This window comes from Muntiacus reevesi, chromosome 19 (genome assembly GCF_963930625.1).
Source record: "Muntiacus reevesi chromosome 19, mMunRee1.1, whole genome shotgun sequence".
Taxonomy (NCBI): Eukaryota; Metazoa; Chordata; class Mammalia; order Artiodactyla; family Cervidae; genus Muntiacus; species Muntiacus reevesi.
Window position 1 is genome coordinate 26777940 of NC_089267.1, and position 22273 is coordinate 26800212.

Below are 22273 nucleotides of genomic sequence, written 5' to 3' on the forward strand. Positions count from 1 at the left end.
TTTTAAGGTTGCAGCTAAACTACTTTTTTGAAGATACACGAACATTCACATTTTGCCACTTTGCTTTGAAGAGAGTGGAAAAAAATGTAGTTCTACTGGGAGAGAAGAATATATCAAGATACATTTACATTGCTAATAAAAAGAATAAGAAAGAACTTGTAGTTACTCATCTTCTTTGTTCTCCAGTTAAGGACTTGCCTAAACATAGCCAATAAAATGAAATGCAGAATAACTCACAGGGCTTGTTCAGTTTTCCTTTCTAGATAATGACTTTCTATCCATTTATCATTATCTCAATGACTCAAACAGAAAGATTATTTGCTTCCTTCCCTTTTGTTGCTTAAATTATTTGACTATTGGAAAAAAAATGATAACTAGTCTCCTTTTCAGTGGCTGAAAGTGTAGAGGTACTAAATTTTATTGATACTTACTAATATTCTCTACTTCAATTTATTAAGGGTATGTTAAGCAAATCTAGAGCATTCATCTCTTCATCTTTTGTCAAGGTTGACAGCTACTTCCTATAACTAGATGTTTTAAATAGATTTAACTGCCAATATAAAAAAACAGCAGTTATAATGCAAGGAAAAAGTTGTGATATATATGCAGATACACATGTATGTAGGTGCATAAATGTGATATGTGTGTGTGTATATATGTATATAGAATTAACCTAGCCTCTTAGCAAAGATTATATAATCCCTAGCCTCCTTGCTGAACTAAATATTATATATAACCTTTACAAGCCTATTGTCAGCTTTTAAAAAGATTTCCAACATTCTACTTCTGGGGACTAAACCTCTGAATCAAACCACATTATCACACCATGAAATAAAGTCACTTTAGAGTTTTCACTTACTGGGTTTTAGGTTAAGAAACAACAGAAAGGAAGCACACTTAGCTCAGACAGCGAAGCATGTGATGCACAAAATGTCACTTTTTTTATACACTGCCCTTGTCACTGTTTCTCAATGTGGTTCTGCCTGTGCATACAAAATGTGGAAATAAACGCTCCCACCTCCAGGCTGTCTGAATGAATACAGTTCATGAGGCCGTGTGTTCATTTTCAAAAAGATAGTTATTGTTTCAGACCTCTCCCATCAACGCACCATCATGCTGCCTTAAATTTACAAGGTAGCTTGCATGCAAGAGGTTTCTGCCATTGTCCAAAGTTAATCAGCATGAAAACTATTGGCAGGTTAACAACCATTGCAAAAAACAGTTGCAAAGCAGAGGCCTTTTGTTTTATTATGAAAGCCTAATTTACTCAAGATCTCACTGACTTCCTTTTTAATATTCTCTCATAACTGTCCTACATGCAGACACACACACACACATACACACGTACAATTTCAAAGCTAGAAAGAATTGTGGGCAAGATCGGGAAGACTAAATAATCTAATGCAAGACTGAAGTTAATGGAGCTCTTCACCCGCTGGCCTTGGATAGGGATATTCCAAGTCATTAGCATGGCCTCTGCTTTTGGCAAGATCCCCTAGGTAGGACTGGGCTTCCAAACAGAGCCAGAATTTGTAGTGGCAGCACTTTCAGCCTTCTACATGAATGACCAGAGCTCTCAGAGCTAGCAGATTGGTGGTTGTTAGTAACACTGGACCCTTGAGTCAAAAGAAAGGGCCAGCACTAAGTACTGTGAATTGATTACATATTCTTTATTCTTTCACAAGTCCTATTTATTAAGGGTTCTTACAAAATTTGGCACTGATTTAGGCACTTTGTGACAGCCCTACATCTGAGTCTTATGTAGCAATTCAAAGAGCTATTCAATTCCTTGTTACAGCCAAACCCCTTGCCAGCAAGCCACGTCCTGACTACATTATGTACTTTTTAGCAGATGGAGTTTGGGGATTCCTGTGAAATTGTGAAAGCAAAAGCACAGAGACTCAGCAGGACAGAGCTAACGGGGAATAGCAGATAAATGCATCCAAAAGACAACAAACAAGAGAGTCAGGATATGTTTTTTAAAAATCACAAATAAGAGATTCAAGATCCACAAAAGAGTTTGAGCCTCTCATTACCAAAGAGTTTTAAGAATTATAATATTTTATGAGAAAAAAATTAAGACAGAGTAATAGCAACCAAATGCATACCACTTCATTATAAATTCAATTTCAGCTGTTGCAGGTATTTCCAAACATTTCATGTTTTAATTGGCCTCCCAGGCAGATATCTTAGAGTTAACAAGTCACATCCACTTAATCTTCTATTGATTGTTCTAAGATGCTTCTTGTTACTATGACTACCTTAATCAATTAACTTCATGTAAGGTGCAGACCATTTTCTCTTTCTCGTTTCTTTCCCCAAAAAAGCCTGAGTTCTTTATTTCCACAAAAAATATCTGATGCTGCCTCTTATCTGTTTAGGAGCACTATGTTGGTAAAAAATTGCTTTATGCTTTTCATTTGGAAAAAAAAAAATGTTTGAAGATTCTACAGAGAGAAAGCCTACAGAATTGCCTTGGATCAGTATAATGAGGGGCTTACCAATTTGTGGCCATGAGGATAAAAGTTTTCTTTGGCTACCAGAAAAGTGCCTTGCCCTTGTCCTTCATCACAGGGAACTGGGAGGCTTGCAGTCACTCAAGGAGACCGCTCACTGGGAAAAAGGAAATAGTTCTGCCACTTGGTTTCCAAAAAGTACAAGGTCAGCCATTGGTGACTATTTTAGTCCTGTACTATCCCGATAAAGCAATTTCACCTGTGTGAAAATGTGAGGGTTTTTGGCATGGGGAGGGAAGTTACTCTAACCTGAGCTGACCCATGTTTTCTTAGGCAAAGTCTTGGAAACAACAGAAACATCAACAGGGGGTGGGAGGCACAACCTATTGGATGCAAAATAAGCTCAAGGATGTATTATACAAAACAAGGACTCTATCCAATATTTTATAATAACTGTAAATGGAAACTTGTATAATTTTTTTTAATGTTTAAACAACAGGAACAACAAGATTCAGGGAAGATATTCATTCTTTGGAATCCAGACCAACTGGACTCAAGCCTTGATATCTGTTATGAAATTTTAGGTAAGTGACTTAAACTCCCTGAAGTTTCATTATCTTTCCTATAAAATGGGATCAATATAACTCCCTGTAGGATAGCTTGGAGGTTCTCTATATCTAACCCTTCCTCCTTTGATCCCGGTCAATTCTTCTACTCGCCAGGTCTTTCCAAAGCAGAGGGATGACCAGGTCACTTTTCTATCCCAAATGTCCACATATCTGGAGGACAGAGGTCAAACCACAAATCTTGCCTTACTCCAGTCCAAAGAGCCAGGTCTCAGCCTGTCTTCCCCAGATCATCTCTGGTCACTCGTTTCCTTTCTCACTCTAGCTACATCAAATCAGACTTACCACATACTTTCAGTCCTTAATAACTGCTGCTGTTTAGTTGCTAAGTCATGTTTGACTCTTTTGCAACCCCCATGGCTTGAACCCCACCAGGCTCCTTTGTCCATGGGATTCCCCAGGCAAGAATACTAGAGTGGGTTGCCATTTCTTTTTCCAAGGGATCATCCTGACCCAGGGATCAGACCGGCATCTCCTGCATTAGTAGGAGCATTCTTTATAGCTGAGCCACGAGGTAAGCCCTTTTTTTAATAGTTATATATTTGTTCAAATTACCTCCCCAAAGTTTCCTTGTCCAAACTGTTCTTCCTGCCTTTATCCACTTAGCAAACTCTTGCTCATCCCTTAAGGCCAAAACTATCTCTACAATCACCACCATTTCAACTGTGCTTGGAGCTTCTGGCTAAAGAAACAAAGATTAATTTTTACCAGGTGAAAAAGAACTCATTTTTCCCCCTGGCTTTCAACAAGAAAAAATATATTATTTGGCACCTACTATGAAAATATTTAGATGCTATTTAGCCACAAAGTGAAGCAATTTTTTAAAAATGTAATCTTAGCATCTATAATCTGAGTATTTAAGACAAAGTATGATATTTTTCAGATTCGCAAAGTCAATCATCTTTAAGTCTTCACAGTCAAGGTAGTCACTGAATTGTGAGAAAATCAGCACACATTCAGAAAGAAATGCCACTTGAAAAATGAGCTTATCCACATCAATTACTTTGATCATTAATATCACCCGCTAGGTGCAAGATGTATCACTTCTAATTTAATCCTTTAAAATTGGTATAAATGAATAGACTGACATCCAAACAAGTTAAGTAATTTGCTCAAATATTTGATATGTGGCAGGGCTGCCAGCCAAATCCAGGTCTGTCTGCCTCTATAGCCCATTCTGTCTCCCTATTGGCCTTGTACTGTGAATAGGGGTGGATATTATAGCAATAGCCTACATATTTAATCCAAAGTATAAGGCACTATCTCCAGTTGAGTGACTCAAAATACTTGAGAAAAAAGGGGATTGGTGAGGGTAGACAGGTTACATAATACCCTCAAAAGGATGAGAGATAGGTCCTCTTCAAAACATAGTAACATCTCATTAATAAAATATACATCATTAAAACGAGTTTCCTCCCTAGCATTAGACCCACCGGTAGCTTTTCTTACTTCGGGTTCAATTCTCTAGGATATATTTTATGCTTGATAAAGCAGGCTTCCCAAGTGGTCCCACCTGCAATGCAGGAGACGTTTGATCCCTGTGTCAAGAAGTTCTCCTGGAGAAGAAAATAGCAATTCACTCCAATACTCTTGCCTGGGAACCCCGTGAACAGAGGAGCCTGGTGGGCTACAGTCCATGGGGGTCACAAAAGAGTTGGACATGACTTAGCAACTAAACAACAACAACAAATAAAAGTAGCAATATTATAGCAGGATGATAGCATGATATAAATGATCACCGAGTTATTAAAAATATTTTTACCCGAGTTTCTCCAACTGGGTTAATCGGAAGGGGTTTATTATTGTAATGTTGGTGATGATCTTACTGATAGTGATAATTGTGTTTAACAATCAAAAACTGTGTATATGTATCTTCAAATATTTTATGATTTTATGTTAATCTCAAAAGAAGTTTATTCAAGTTCTGCATGAAACACGTCTCATTATACAATAGTATTTCCCACATAGTAAATGCAAAATAAAACAGAATCTTAATTAGAAAAGTCAGAAAATGTTACTTTAGTATGTAAAACTGAGTATGAAAGCGCACATGTCCCAATGGAACACTTTTAGCACATCTTACATTCCTATTCAGAATCACCATTGTTTACAGATACCAATATAGACACAGACACAGATATAGATATGGAGCATTTAAAATTAATCTGAGGAGCAGCTACCGCAGTGAGAAGCCCAAGCACCACAATGAAGAATAGCCCCCGGCTTACCACGAGTAGTGAAAGCCCACATGCAGCAATGAAGACCCAGTGCAGCCAAAAAAAGATTAAATTAAAAAGAAATTAATTTAAACCAAGGAAAACTGAGTTTAAAAGTAGTAACATGCCAAATTTATTCCCAGGAGGAGTTCCCCTCTTTTAAGTGGCTTCCCAATCAGCAACCAGGAGGAATCAAGCCTGCTTACGCAGCCTGGGTCCCGGGAACAAGGAAAGGGAATCGGGAGAGTGATGGGGGACAGACAAGGAAGTTCAGTAGAGGTCCCTGCGGGGAGAGGGGACTATTGCCCTCTCTAACACAAGCACAGACGTTGAATCTGACCGTAGCTCTTGCTGCTGACTCTCAGCACTTACAAAGTCCGGTTTGGGGCCCTAATTCATGGGAAGCTCCCAAATATGTCCAAGCTCCCAAGCATGCTTTTTTCTCCAGTGACGACTTATTACTACTAACTGACTCCATAAAGTGTGTAAATTAGCAAAAAGCAAGACACTAGGCCTATCCTTGAGGTGGTTTTTTTCAATCTTTTGGAAATAATATGAGTTCTCTAGTTCTTCAAGTGCTGAAGGCCTAGCCTATGCTTCTTGCCAGCGAAATTGGGATCACAATAATCAAAGGCTAAGTTACCATTCTGTGTTAAGTAATATGCTGGCAGTAACTAATTTTCTCTGTGAAGAACACTTTACATGCTGCTGGCAATAGGGCAGAATTAGGACTGATTCTACCTGATACACACATTTGCAAGTGTTGCCCTCTCTCCAACCCATATTAACTATTTCTATGGAGTTAAAAAGAAAATGTTCAAGATAAGGTAGGAGCAAGGCTAGCTCACCAGGAGCAAGTCAAGAAGCCTGCATCAGGAAAAACACATTCAGATAAAAAAAGATCACTGTTTTTTATTCACTTCAGACGCAAAACCCAAACTGTGAATTCAATTTGGTTAGGATGCCCTGCTGCTTGAAGTGACCCTATTTTAGAGGGTCATCATCCATCAACTTAGGTGCCTATAGACACAGTCAGAAATTATTATGAAGAAGGCAAGAGGAGAAGGGGACAACAGAGGATGAGATGACTGGGTAGCATCACAGACTCAATGGATATGAGTTTGAGAAAACTCCAGGAGTTGGTGACGGACAGGGAGGCCTGGCATGCTGCAGTCCATGGGGTCGCAAAGAGTTGAACATGACTGAGCAACTGAACTGATTTGACATCTCTAGAAAATTTTAGTTATTTGACTTAAAGAAAACTAACATCCTGGCCTAATGAATAACAAAGATAAAATAAGTTATTTTATGATATTTTCATTTGTAAAGTTACAAAAATTTAACTGCTGCAAAATTCTAAAATGCACATTGAACACACTGAGAATAAATACTGAATAACATCACTTAAGAATTAATTTGCAAATCTTTTTAAAAATTTAAATTTTATTCCATAAATATTGTATATAAAGTAGCAGACAGCAGAGAGTAGAAGAAGGACATCCTAAAAGCTAAATTGTCAATATTAGGTTTATAACATGCCACTAAATAATAATTGATTTTCTATTTCATAATCTGCAACCAGGTAAATGTCATTCACTAGAAGACGCACCTTTCCTATGTCAATTCCACATGATGGCCCCTCCACAAAAAAAGAGCAACGAAAATCCCAATTAAGTCTAAAGAAGTAATTCAAAACAGCGATTCCACATCTTAGGCATGAAAATACATATTGATTGATTGGCTTTCCAACAATTGTTGGACTACATGAAGATATTACTAATCATCCCCCAAATTCACCAGGTTAAATGTAATAATGAAGCAAACATTTAGCTAATTAACAACTCTACACAGAAAAAGGGAAACAAAAACCTAAATAGCTAATAATTAAAATCCAGATTTTATTCTGATGATCAAGATAAAAATCTCAGATCATCATCCACTTAATGTTTAGACATAGTGAGGACTTTTGCCAAGTACCACAAAATTCCCTTCATTGAAAGGCCCACATCTTCCAGCTTCTCTTCTATGACCCTTTGTCCCGTTAGTTTTCAGTGTTTGTGCTTAAAAACTAGTTTTTAAATTTTTATTATTATTATTTAAATAAGATATCTTGTTACTCTACTGGAGATAAGCCAAACATGGGAGACTGAGAAACTGTGTCATCTGTAAATCATTACCTGAAGGCCTTCGATAGCCAAGCGCAGCATGCTTGGCGTCAGTTTAGAAGCTTGCTTGAAGGTGAAGTTACTCCAGTCTATGATCAAAACAAATCCATTCACCTGAAGCTCAGGATCTTCAATCATGGCTTCTAAAGAAAGTAAGATGGCACGCAAAATATCCACCAGCGTGTACCTATCAGCAACAGAGAAGTACTGCATTAAATCTGACAACCACCATTTGTAGAAACTATGGAATGTTTTTAGCATACTGAAAATTTCCTTTAAAATACCTCAGAAAGCTTAAGGAAAACATTTTGTTTAAAAATCTTCTAAGATGAAGTTTACATTATTCCCTATACTCAGGGGACATATTAGAATTTAACATGCATTCTACCAAAACAAATTCCAATGCTTTTGAAAATTCTATAATTTGTTTCATATTTTACAATCACTTCTTTCCCTTGCAGGCCCTCTTATAACCTTATAAAATCTCATTTTCAACAAATGTACCATTCCCTAAAAACTAGGCATGGTACTTTTAAATAGTTCAGGAATGCTTTTAAAAGTACTGACATTTCATATCTTCACATGTGGAAAATTTGAGAATGAGATTTGAAGGAGTTTCATCAATAAACAACACCATGTGTAAACAGTTGTGGTTGACAGTGTCAACCAATTTTAATTACTTGGACTGAGTTTATATCATGAAGATAAAAGAAAAGGAAAGGTGGGATGGATAGAAAGAAAGGGAAATCAGTGAAATCAATGAAAATAAAAGGGAAAATGTATCTGCCTGTTATTACATAGGCCACCCAAATTCAGGAGTTGCGTCTTTATCTTTTTCTACCTTGCAGCTTAGCACAGTCCTTGATACACTATAAAAATCCAATAAATGCACTTCCTTTCTTGTAAAATGGAGCTCAAGTGCAAAGACACTAATTGTACACGAAGGCATTGTCTCAACAAAGCAGTGGAAGAAAGAAGAAAAGAAGCCAAATTTGAGAAGTATGTTTGAAGTAAAGTTGTTAAAATTTAATACTTAATTAGATGTGGGGGCTGAGATTGAGGGAGAAGATGACACACAGATTCTAGCTTCAGACCCTTGCCTTTGACAGTACCAGTAAGCTATCTAAAGTAAATGGTACTTTAGATTTTACCACCTATCAAATGGTGAAATCTTTCATCAAAATCAATACTGCAAAAAAAGGATGCAGTTAAGGATGGCTGGAAATGTAGAATTTGGAATAGAATAGATTGTACATGAGAAACGGGTAGTATACCCAGGAAGATATATCAAGTAAACATCTGAGAAAGTAAATTTCAAACTCAGGAGAAAGCTCAAAATTGAAAATTCCAGAATCAAAAGCATGTCAATTCCATGTTTAAAGACGTGAAGGAGGTAATGCAATCAGAGCTGAGAGGAAAACGAGGTAATTGTTCTAAGAGGGAATCCCCGCTTTTCAAGAGAAATTACTAAATTTATGGAAGATGTTAACAATTTTCCTTTTTAGCACCCTGCTTTCAAGTTTACTTTTTTGCTCATTCAGGTGGAGGTGTCCAGGAAAAGCTAGAGAAACAGATCCTGATATCAGGGGAAAGGTGAGATGGCAAGGGTGATGGATTAGGAGTTGAAATCATTGGGATTTAGTGGAAGTGATGGGCTCACCAGGAAGACGTCTGAGACAATGAGCACATGTGAGGGAGTAGTTCTATTTTTATTTCTAAAAACATTTGGAGGCGAAGGGAGAAAGCATAGTAGTTCAGACAGGAAGGAAAAATTAACAGTGAAACTTCAGGCAATTTCTCACTTTTTCTGGGCCTCATTTCCTTATCTGTAACATCAGTAGTTTGGAATAGAATCTCTTTAGGGTCCCAGCATTAATCAAGCAAAGGGCCTGGTGTCAGAAGACTTCAAGATGGAATCTCTTCATTGTTCCTCATTAGCTGTGTGGTCCTGGACAAGTCAATGATTTATCATTCTGAGGCTGAGTTCCTTATATGAGAGTATCTATGACTATCACTGCATCTCACTGGCAGTGGCCAGGTGAGAGGAGGGGGAATGGGAAGGGAAGTCAAAGATATGATTCAGGTGAGAGCATGTGAGCAATGCTAAAAAAATGCAAAAGAGCATGTGAGTGTGTGTTCAAGAATACACAAGTTGAATACACAAGTGTTCAAGAATACAAGTGTGAAATACACACATAGCACAGTTTTCACTTTAGTGGTAACCACACTCACAGTTCACTAGGCTGGGTGTAATCAGAACTAAAGAATATTTGTTTGTAAATTTTACTTTAAAAGTAAAGATAATCTTTAGACAGCTTACTGCTACTGTTAAAGGCAAGGATCAAGAGACTATTTTTAAATCTCTGGAAAGTATACAGGCTATGTATAGGCCTAAGGATATGGCATCCCAAAGTACTACGTAGGTCTATAAGATAAAACTTTCTGTAGAGCTCTGTCACTTATTTGTCTTTAAAACTGTGAAATATGAATGACTGAACACCTTTATCAGTCACTTCATGGCTGGCTCATCTCCTTTTTAAATATAATGGCCTAACACAGTACTGTGACCAGAAGCCTATGAACTTACACAGACTGAAAAGTTTGGAGCAGGAAGACTGTACTTCTGGTTAAAATTTAAAGTGAAAAATGTTAGTTGATCAGTCATGTCTGACTCTATGCAACCTCACAGACTATAGCCCACCAGGTTCCTCTGTCCTTGAAATTCTCCAGGCAAGAATACTGGACTGGGTTTGCCATTCCCTTCTCCAGGAGATCTTCCCAACCCGGGGATTAAACCTGGGTCTCCTGCAATGCAGGCAGATTCTTTACCATCTGAGCCACCAGGGAAGCTTGGTTAAAATTCAGAGCCCCCTCTAAAAAAATACTCACTTTAATTTTTGAAATTCATAATAATAACAGTTGAAAAAATTAAAAATTAGAACAATCCAACTTAGAACTTTCTCCTGTTATGATCATTCTTAGACTTTCCTGTGAGAATACCAAATAGCATTAAGTAAAACTTGAATTTGAAATCAGCTTTGAAAGAATGATGCACTGTATATAATAATAAACCATGACACCAGTAAGGGCTGAAAATAAGAGGCAATTTATTTTAAATAACACATTTTGAGTACAGTTTTCCAAAACTGTGTCTAATCAAGAGAAAAACTTACATACATATCATTATTCCAAAGGAAAGAAAATAAGGTAAATCCCAGGATCATCAATAGAGTAAATCTAACCAATGGGTTTTTTTTTTAATTTAATATCTTCTTCCAAAAAGAGAATTAAATGACCTTTATATAAATTATATTAATGTATGTGTGTGTGTGTGCGTGCACACACTCAGTCACACAGTCATGTCCAACTCTTCGTGACCCCATGGACCTTAGCCTGCCAGGCTCCTCTGTTCATGGGATTTTTCAGGCAAATATATTGGAGTGGGTTGCCACTTCCTCCTCCAGGGGATCTTCCCAACTCAAGGATCAAACTCTAGTCTCTTGCATCTGCTGCATTGGCAGATGGATTCTTTTCTGACCTGCCCTTTGAATGCAGTTAGCTTCGGGTGTTCTTATAATTCCTTTATTAGAAGTATATGTTATATACTATACATTTAATAGAAGAAATATAAAAATACTCTAGCTATTAATAACGGCACTCAAAGGGCAGGTCAAAACCACTCTTGATGTTCCAATCCTCTGTTGTCAAACATGTCACATTACTACCATTAGCAGCTCAGCAGGTTATTCCTAAGCAGAACATTATTACATGCCAAAGTCCATAAAATATCTTCTGAAGAAATGGAGTATTTTATGAATTTTCTGTCTTCAGGAATCTGACTTTCACTATTCCCATTAAAACTATTTTCTAGCTGCTGTACTTCACAAATTAGATGTTACTACAGTAAGTATTTCATAAGTTCATGTTTGGAGTTTACACTCCAATTATAGTAGCTCCACCATAGCTATTCTTCCCTTCTATGTTGAAAGAAAGCCATAAACAATAAACCAACATGTTCATGGAGCTCTTGACTCCTAACAGCTTCCCAAAGCAGCATCAGGTAAAGTCTGCATCCGAAATTGACTTGGAGATGATGAAATAATGACACCAGTAAGGAATTTTGCACCTTGGGACTATGTAAGCCATTGCTATTAAATCAAAGCTGCTACAATATGTTTTTTAAAAAAATTGTCCTTTTTTTTTTTTTTCTTTTTTTTACTACCTGGGTGATCAAGAGCAGGGAAGCCTCTTCTCCTGCCTCGGACCTTGCAAGGTTTGGGGGAGTTGCCTGGCCTGTGCTTCTCTTCTGGGGTTCACAAGGTCTCATCCCCTACCAGAGCTGACCATCAGTGCAAAGAGAACACAAATCACAAACAGGTCATTTCCTTCCTACTCTCCAGCCCTTTCTTTAGCCTGACAAGGAAAAACTGGCATCTTGGCATCACATTGAGCAGCACAACAGCAAGCAGCTTGCCTTGGTCATTAAATCAATCAGCCATTATTAAATTCTTCATTAAGGCTGCCCCCAACCCTCAGCTTTCATTAAGCCACATTTCCTAATGTCTAAAGCACTTGTGTTAGAAAGGCGCTAGAGGGAGAGACAAAGGAGCTGAATTACCTTCATTGATGCCTTGGGGTATCATTGGTGCTAAAGTTGATGAATCCATCAAGGTGCTTTATATTACTGAGTGGTAATAATAATATCTCTATCTGTGTAACCATTTAAGATTTCCAAAGCAATTTCAAAAGCATTATCTTAATCTCAAAATAAGCCCAAAGTCTCTGTGCGTGGCTTAGTTCCTATTATTCTGAAGATGAAGACACAGAGGAGGTCTCAGAGAATTGAGTTTTTCTGAAATCACTATAAGAGTAAATAAAACTGGAAGCCTAGATGAGAAGTTCGGTCTTTCTGACACCACAGAGCGCTCCACTTATGGTGCCAAGACCTAGAACAGAGTTTGATGAAGAGCTGCTCTGTGTTTTTATGTGTCAGTGGCATAATGTACATCAGAAGAAGGATCAGAAAGTCGATACCAACATGGCACCAGGCCAGGTATCAGGGCAGCTCCAGCGTGGTCCCAGCAAGGGGCTTTGGCGGAAGGAAAACATCAAGACATCTTGAGTCAGAATGGGAAGATGCTAAGTCTACAAACCGTGGAGGCAATATGAAATCCAAAATCATCACATCATCACTAGGCATATGAAGCCGTCTCAGCCTTGCTGAGTGTTTTCCAGTATTTTACTGCTATGGAAACATAGGTGAGTGAGAACAAGAAAACAACTGGAAATGAAACATCTAGAAGAAAAATGTCTTTCTTTGAAAAAAAAAAAAAAAAAAGAGTTTAAAAATGTGCACCTACTGCCCCCAAAACGAAATAAAACAGAATGAAGTCATGTTGGAAAAAAATACAAACATTGGAAAGACAACTCTTTCTCAGGGCAGAATACTCTGTTTACTTAGCTGCTTAGTACAGTCTTTGTCTTAAGAATATTTACTCTACCAGCTTAACCTCCTATGCCTAATTGTCTACATTCTGATGTTTAATCAAGATTTTCTAAACCATAGATGGGAGTTTTTAATTATCAGAGCTAGCTTTTTTTGATATATTTGTTTTTTCCCAGATTTTTGTTGGCCCACTAGCTGCACACAGAAAACAAGTTTGACCAATTCACTTACTCGTTGTACAGTTCTGGGTGAAATACTTAGTGGTTCTGTGCCTCGGTTTCCTTATCTGCAAAATGTGGATGTTAACAGGACCTATCTTATATGATTGTGAAGAAGATTTAATAAATGAATGCTTATAAAGTGCTTAGAATAGTGTCTGACACATATAAAATATATATGTGTATATAAAATATATGACATGTGTATATATATATGTGTGTGTGTCTGTGTATATAAATATTGTATATAATATACATAAAATGTGACATGCTACAATATGTCACACTACTATATGAAAGTGTTTTAAAATGAATGAATTAATTAAAATGAAAAAAATAAAAGGTTGAATTACATTGCCCAAACAAGCGATATTCTTTCCACATAACACAGAGCAGGCTGCTACCGCCTCTGCCCGGACTTTTCAGCACTACCGAGCAATATCCTCATTAAGCACTCACTATTTCTCTGATAGTCATTTAGCTTTTCATGTTTTATCTTCCCAGACAGGCTGTATGTTCCTTGATGGTATGACGAATGTGTTATGTGTCTTTTTTTGGCCCCTAGCACCTATTAAAATTCTAAGCATGTAGCAAATGCTGGGGAAAAGTGTACTTTTTAAAACACTGATTTGAATTAAGTACTATTCATTCAGCTTACGTGATGTTGTAAAGATCCAACCAACATGCAAGGACATCTTTTCCCTCACATCAAGAGTGCCACTGACTACGTTAATGACTATATTGACTATGTTTATATATATATATATACCTATATATATATAGACCTGCCTTCAGTGGTGTAAAAGAGCTCAATCTTTTTCTCAGAATGGAGGAAATATAATAATTTACTAAGGATAATTTGTGAAGTTACTAACTGTTGGCTCATGTTTTAAAATATCTTTAAAGATTTCTTTTGAAGATTCAGAGCACTATAGTAACACCAAATCCATTGCTTCTTTCCAACTTTGTTTAAAGTTGCATATTTGAAACATGAACATTGGCCAGACCCAATCAATGTCCTAGTGAAGTTTGGCACTCCTGGTCATTGCTGTTATTTCAGGATTATTTCTCTAATTACTGCATAATTGTCCTACTTTTTAGAGACTGTCCTATTTTGTTCAGAGATTTGTTCCAGTATTTGGTAACATTTCTCAGGACAATATTTTTTCTCTTTCATTTTTCATGGTATGAACCAAGGGCATATTTTGAAATAAGCTGCAGTTCCCAGAATATTTGTTTAAAAAGCATCCTTCTACAAGGAAGCAATACAGAAGCTCTGCTGGGACAGAAACCTCATGGAATCCATACCTGCCATTTCTAGGATTGACCTAATCTTAAAATCAGGCTTCCCAGGTAGCTCAGTGGTAAAAAAAATCCACTTGCCAATACAGGAGATGCAGGAGATGTGGGTTCAAATCCCTGGGTTGAGAAGACCCCCTGGAACAGGAAATGGAAAATCACCCCAGTATTCTCGCCTGGAGAATCCAATGAACAGAGGAGCCTGGTGGGCCACAGCCCATGGGTTCACAAGAGAGTCAGGCACAACTGAATTACTGAGCACAATCTTAAAATCAGCCATAATACAGCACAGCAGTGCCTCTAGGATTTTGAAGTTAAGGAATCCTGACCCTCCCATGAAACAAAAAGTTGAGCAATATTTAAATATTTTAGTAAACAGAGCCAGGAAGACTTGAAAAATCAGTCCAAAAAAGTAAATCTCTTTTTTGGCTTGTGTTTTGCAAATTACCAAGTAAGAGTGTTTCTCTGTAATTATCTAGTTAATTGCTCTTGTCTATTTTAATCTATTTCTAGTTATTTTATAGTTACTTTATTTTATTGCACTTTCATAGAACAGTAAAGCTTTGTGGCTGAGAATAAAGCAAATATGTGTAGTCTATGGCAATTTTTAAAAAATATTTAAGCTATCATCATCATAATCTTCGTTCATTTTGAAGGTTGGCCACATAATTTTCTTTGGGATCCCATGGGCTGTAGCCCACCAGGCTCCTCTGTCCATGGGGATTCTCCAGGCAAGAATACTGGAGTGGGTTGCCACGCCCTCCTCCAGGGGATCTTCCCAATGTAGGGATCGAACCCAGGTCTCCTGCATTGCAGGCAGATTCTTTACTGTCTGAGCCACTGGGAAGTCCAATAAATTACAACATAATTCATAATTCAAACTAAAGCTTCAAATAGCTGGCCATTTGTATGTTTTCTTTTGTATGAAAAAGCCATACAGTGGGAACAAACAAACTGACAATAGTACATTTTTCAGGCAAATTCCAGGACAGGTTAGAGGATCTTAGCATGGTCTCACCAATCAGTCTTCCAGCCCTTTCAGACTTTCAGTACTAAAATGGACATAATCAATGTCCATTATGACAAGCCAAACATGGTGCAAGACGGTCAGTGCTTTCCGAATTGCCACTATATTAGAATCACTAACTTCACTGTATTTAATTGTTTTCTAGAGGTTGTTAATTTGATTCTAAATCAATGGTTATCTGCTGGATTAAATATGGCATCACCAACTCAATGGACATAAGTTTGAGCAAACTCAGGGAGACAGTGAAGGACAGGGAAGCCTGGTGCGTTGCAGTTCATGGGGTTAGAATGAGTCAGACATGACTTAGCAACTGAACAGCAACAAATGTAAAATGCCACTTGCAGACTAACTGACAAATTATAGGCCAATTATCAGAATGTATGTCGTCATTATGTTTTAGGTGACACAATTTACTCATGAACATTCCCAATCATTACATGCCAGTGAATTTCCACCTCTCAGATACCTGCTCTCAGGCTCTAGGGTCTAGACCACAATCTACTTTCATTCCAAACTTCCTTTGTTAAGGTACTGTAATCTACTCTAGCTTCTTGGTACATTAGCATCACATTCTGTTGATGAAATCAGTTGGAAAATGTGAAGGTATTGCTGAGTCCTAAAGCAGGGTACCGTCACTCAGGAAAGCAAGACACCGTGTAAGGCATGGAAGATACCGCATCATCGTGCTGCAGGGTATCAATTCAATCGCTTTTAATTTTGTGGACTCTACTTTTGCTTTCAGAAATTATCTTGAACAATTTGAAAGAAAGAAGATAAGATTATGTGAATCTTTTCCAAGGATAGCCTGCTCAATAAATGTAATAAATCATCTGAACCTGTTCTATGATTTTTTTTAAAAAAGAACCACAGACCACACTGAAAGTCATTTTGACATTTCAGCATTTTGATTACTTTTTTATTTTTATTAGGTGGGCACACTGTAAATATTACACCTTCATCTTACCAACGATTCCATATTTCTCGTAAAAGCTTTGGAAATGGTCCAGTTATTTGCAATAACCTGAAACTGACCTGCACTATATTGCAGTAGGAAGAGACACTATTTTAGTTATAGTCACCATCTCACATGTATTTACTGTCTCTAGTCTCCTGAGAAGCACAGAAAACTGTCCTAAAAATTTAATATAGGAGAAAGTATATATCAGATAACTTCCCACTTAGAAACCTTTTTTTAAAAAAAAAATGCATAACTCAATTCAACTCAACAAACATTTACTGAACATTAACTCTAGTTTAGGTGCTGTTGTAATATGAGGTTTAGTTTTGTTTTTGTTTTTTGTTATACAGATCAATCATTTCATGGGTCTTTACAAAGTTTTTCAAAATTCACAAAGAATATTTTGCTTATCCCCTTCAGGAAACTGGAAATAAAAGAGGAGGGTGAATTTTCTTCTACTTCATTTCTAGAATTTCCCTATGTAACCCTGATCAATTCCCACCTATTCTTTCTTTAAAAACAATGCTATTTTGTTTCTTCTAAAAATGTTTTTTTTTTTTTTTAAGTTACTGAAAGCCAGACAACTCACTGAAAACTCAAGGAAGATGGCTAGAATTATGTTGAGATGTGCAGTCTTCTCCAGGGACCCAGGTTGTTTGGACTGGAGGGATTGGAGTAGGAAGATGAGAATACCCGACTCACAGAACAGGGGAGGGATAAGGAGCAAGAGAATCTGGCACATGGCATATCCTGCTAACAGAAGTATCATAAGGCAAACATCTAGGGAAGGTGGCAGAAACTTCTGAAGGAGTCAGGTCAGATAGGCCCTGAAGATGTATAGTGGAGGAAGGAAGAGGATTCAGGCCGAAGGCAGGAAGAGGGCTGGTGACACCCTGGTACTGTCAGAAAGGCAGCTGTCCTGCTGGTTTCAGAGCAGGGCAGAGACAGTCCTTATGCACATGTCCCCATGATGAAGCTTCACAGAAGATGCCATGAGGATGGACCTGTTTATCCCCTGCTGCTGCTAAGTCGCTTCAGTCATGTCCAACTCTTTGGGGCCCTATGGACTGTATATAGCCCTCCAGGCTCCTCTGTCCATGGGATTCTCCAGGCAACAATACTGGAGTGGGTTGCCCTGCCCTCTTCCAGGGTATCTTCCCGACCCAGGGATTGAACCCACGTCCCTTATGTCTCCTGCATTGGCAGGTGGGTTCTTTACCACTAGTTCCATATGTATACTTAGATCTGGGGTGGGGGTGGCAGGAGAAAAGAAGGAAGGGGGAACTTTTTTTAATGAATATAGGAGGAGGAAACTCAACTGAATTTTAGACAAGCTCTAAATACCATATATAACTTTTGCCCTTGAAGTACTATTACTTGATCATACCTATTCATTTAAACCTTAGAAACAGAATTCAAAATTATTAGTCTATAGAACCTGTAAGGTATTTTTACAGGGCATAACTTTTCATTTTAATATCCCATATACATTAATGTCACATATGTTGATTTAAACAAATAATTCTATATATCAATTAATAAGTCCCCTCCCACTGTAGATTTCTAGGGAGATATATTTTGATTACTTGCAACTTATACTTTATATGAAAGCATGAGATAGACAACTAAAACATAGTTACTTTAGTAAATCCAGAATAATCACCTTTTCATATGGGTGAGAACTACAAGTGATTTTCAACTTAATTAGGTTTATAAATCAATGTGAATATTAGATCACTTATAAAAATAAAGGAAAATAGGTCTGATGTATATTCATGTCTCTAAGGGCTATCTGCCTCCCTAAAGATATTTTTAACAGACTGTGACACATATTTAAACATACCATTTCCACAGCTCCCATTCCATGGTAGCTCAATAAACTAAGTTCCTGTCTAACTGACATATGAAATATTAGATTCTTTCTTGAATAAATTTTTTCGACTTTGATCTACACTATAATTGGTTTGCATAAATCTTCAATGTACTTCTTAGATGAAATAAAAACTTTTTAAAGAGAAATTGTGGTCAAAGAATGGCATTTCATGAGACTTTAAACTTTGCTACCTGATAAAAAGTAGAGTAAAATCTCTATAAATAACCAAAGTAACAAACAGAAAAAGAATTTCATTTCACCTCAATGGCTAACTCTTTCTATGAGCATTTTATGATTCTTCAGGTAGTAATTATCTTTTTATTTACCTAAAAAGGAATTAGAGTAGTTCTCAACCTAAAATTAAAGAGAATAGGAGACCAATCGAAGAGTTAAACACCTGTTAAAAATATTAATTTGCATTCTAAAATCCCAAGACTCTGAGAAGCCATAGGAGATCTAGGAGATCTATAAGGTTTCTCAGAAACTATAAAGTCTTTCAAAATTGCTCCAGAGATGGTTTAAACTAACCAGATGCATCAAAAATTACGGTTCACAGAACTAAAAATACACTGACGCTTTAACAACAGGCTTCCTATGATTCAGAATTCTGGTAACATTTTTAACTTTCATGAAATTTATTTAACTTCGAACTTAATCGAAACTACCTTCCACAAGAGTCGTTTATAATTTCTTATATCTTTCAATCTAAGAAAATAATTCCCCCGACTGAGGAAGTAGAAGTCATTGTCTTATTTTCTATTGTCATGTAGATGAAATAAGAATATTAGTTCTCCTCTATTAAAAAGAGAGCTCAAAAACATCTACCAACTGACAGATCTGAACATTTTTCACTTCCTTTCAAAAGATGAAAAATCACATCAGACAGGAAACACATTCTTTAGATTAGTGACAGGTGTAGAACATGCACACCAGTCAGCCTTTATTTTCAGTGTCAGCAGCACGCTCAGCAACAGAGGGGACAACTCTTCCTTTTTATTGAAGTGACACACATCATATTATTCCTTCATCTACACGTCACCAAGCAGAAAAGTTCCCAAGCAATAAAGCTACTTGATATTGGTTGAATGCCAGGCTCTTCTTTTAAAAAAATAAAAAATAAAATTGCAGTGCTAGAGAGAGAGAGATGAAAAGGAGGAGGAGGACATGGAGGGGAAGGAGGGTGGTGATGATGAATCTAGCTTAAGAATTTCTTTAAAAAAACACACACACAAGAATTTCTTTAGGGAGGAAAGAGGGAAAGTTGTCTCTATTCTCAAACTCATTTCTCCACAGAACAGTAAACTTATTCAGGAGCTGATAGATTTAGCAGCTTTATTTAGAAGCCAAATGATTTAGACTACACAGCACAATGGTATGGTTCAGGATATCCTTAAATCTCCAGTAGAAAAAGGGTGCTAATGAAGTAAGAGTTTCAACTGTAACAATAAAAGCCCCAGCCAGCCCCAAGGGCGGCCACCAAAAACTCTTGTCTTAGTTCCGGTTTCTCTTTTTCCCAGGAGCCAAATTAACAGTTACATCAAAGCAGGAAAACGGTGACACTGCTCAAGATACATTCTGGAAAATGGGAGAGTAAAAGAAGATCCAGCACAAGACTGCATTTAGGACTTACCTGTTCTGATCCCAGTTGGCAGCGAAAAGGACTAGAATCTTCCTGCCATAGTGGTCCAGATTGGCCAGGCCCCCAGGGAAACCATCCTTCAGTGCCTGCTTGATCCCAGGGTCAGTGGCCTTGAAGCTTTTGAACATGTCCAGGTTCTGCTGCCGGTACTCAAAGTATTGGGCCAGGAGGCGGAAGGCCTCAAAGTGATGAAACTTCCTAGCCCGCAAGAAGCGTAAGATGAAGGCATCATCTGTGCGGAGAAAGCCAATGTCCGGCCTAGTGATGACCATGTCCCTCACCTCCTGGATGTCCTGGTGCAGCGTGTCCGGATTCTCGTTGAGCTCCAGGCGGGCTTTCTCCAGGGTCTCAGGAGAGAGACCCGCTTGTAAATGAGTCATTGTCCTGCGTGTTCCTGAGCCTTGCCTCTCTCTTGCTGACTGTCCCACCACCAAGCTGGCCCTGGCCACCACCACTCTCCGGCCTCCAGACCTCCCTGCTGCCTGCTTCCTCTTCTTTACAGGAAATGATTTGTCTTGGTGTCCAATCAAGTACCCTGTTGCTCCTGCTTTCCTGCACCTTTTCTCTGAAAGATAGGAACTTCTTTCCCCACCCCTCCTTAAAAACAACGTCCCGCTTTGGTTGCCTCTTCCTTTTCCTCCAAAGAGATGCGGCCCTCCGGTGGCCCAGGACCCCTCTTCTTGTCCTCTCTCTCTCCTAACAAAACACCCCTAATTGCACCCAGCACAGGGGGTGCTGATCTTGGTACCGTCCTCTTCTCTTCCGAGATGGAACAAAAACAACCCCCACGCACATCTCAGCCCCAGCACTGTGATGCTTCTGCGGTCCCTACTGAACGCTGCTCCTGCCAGGGATAACGATGGAAATTCTGATTAATAATAAGGTGGCTCTTCAGCGCGCTGAGCTTGGGGCGGGGGAGAGAGAGCGTCTTTGCCAGAAGGAAAAAGAGAGAAAGAGAAAGAGAGGGGAACGGAGCTTATTTCTCCTACTTATTCAGAGATGCTATTTCTAAGACATTTGTGGGATTCCGTTGAAAAGGATTAGGATCCAATTAGGTGGCGACTGCAGAGAGCGCGCCTTCCCTCCTCCCCTCCTGGATACACCGCGATCTCCTAAGGCACCAGAAGGGTTTTGGGTGGCGTTGGCACCCGCGTGGGCTCCCCCTCACTCCCACCCCACCCCCACCAACTTCTGCCTGCCTCTAGCCCTTTATTTCAACGGACTTGCTGCGGAGGGGGGTGGCGGGGAGGGATATCTCTCTGGGAAGGTACATTTCAAAAGCGAGGCTGGGGGGAGGAGAGGGTGGGAAAGAGGAGTGGAAGATAAAATTAAAATATCTCTACCTTTTCTACAATGCCCCAAAGTAAGAGAGAAGAAAGAGCAGCCGGCTCCTACCAGCAAACCCGGAGGCGGGGACGCTAAGCAATGCGGCACTCCCTGGCATCCATCAGCCGCGGCTCTGGAGGCGGCGGCGGCGGCGGCGATCGCAGCATCAACTCCTCTCGGTGGGATGGAGCGAGCAGAGAAGACGGACGGCAGCGGGGACCCGGGCAGAAGACGCACTGGGGAGCAGCCCTGACCGCATCGTCGGCGAGCAGCCGCTTCCTCTCCCCGCGGGAGGGCTGGGGGGTGGGGGGAGACCAGAGCTAGGGCCCCCGCTGTCCCAGGTCCTCGCCCGGCCCTGCCATTCTCGCCTGCCGGAGAAGAGAAGGAAGCGAGCGAGAATCGAACGCCTGGATGGAGGAGGCCACGCGGGCAGCCGCCGCCTTTGTGCGCTCGGAGCCGCTGGGGCCGAGGGCGCGGCTGCTGCGGGCCCCGGGCCCTCAGCCTGTGCGCCCCGGGCGGCCGAAGTCAGACGCGCCCCTCCGGGTGCCGCCGCGGCCGCTGCTGCTGCTGCGGCTCCGGCTGCCGCTGCTAAAAGAGGACTCGGCTCAGCCCAACTCCTAATTATCCCAGCACAGATCTCGCTGCGACGTAAGCACTCACTCAGCTCGCGCACGCACTCCGCTCCTCTCGCCCTGACTCGTTTGGATAGGACCGCAATTTCCGTGGCATTCAGATATCCCGAGCCCCAAGTTTAGCCCGCTCCTGGTCCCCCCACTCCCGGGCCGGCTACTCGGGACGGGCATCGCGGGGCCGGGCGGGGGAGCGACGCCCCGCAGCCTCCCCACGCCCCTCTCTCACCCTTTGTGTGCACGACCCCTGAGCTGCCCGGCGGCGAGTGGCTGTTGTAGATGCTAATTCAGCGACACAACATTTTCTAGTTCCTGTAGGAGGTAATTTTGATGTGGAAGAAGTAGGGAAACATTTTGTACTTTCCGCATTTGTTGTGGACAGAAATGTTGAATTT

General features: G+C 39.5%; 1 protein-coding gene across 1 annotated transcript in view; it reads right to left on the minus strand.

Annotated features, from left to right (window-relative positions):
• Positions 1–20303, minus strand: part of CLVS2 (clavesin 2) — a 71473-nt gene extending 51170 nt beyond the window's left edge. Inside the window, exons 1-2 of the mRNA XM_065911798.1 lie at positions 19915–20303; positions 7476–7650 (exon numbers count right to left, since the gene is read on the minus strand). Coding sequence (XP_065767870.1) covers positions 7476–7650; positions 19915–20303 — 564 coding nt within the window. The remainder of the gene's footprint in view (positions 1–7475; positions 7651–19914) is intronic.
• Between the last annotated feature and the right edge of the window lie 1970 nt (positions 20304–22273).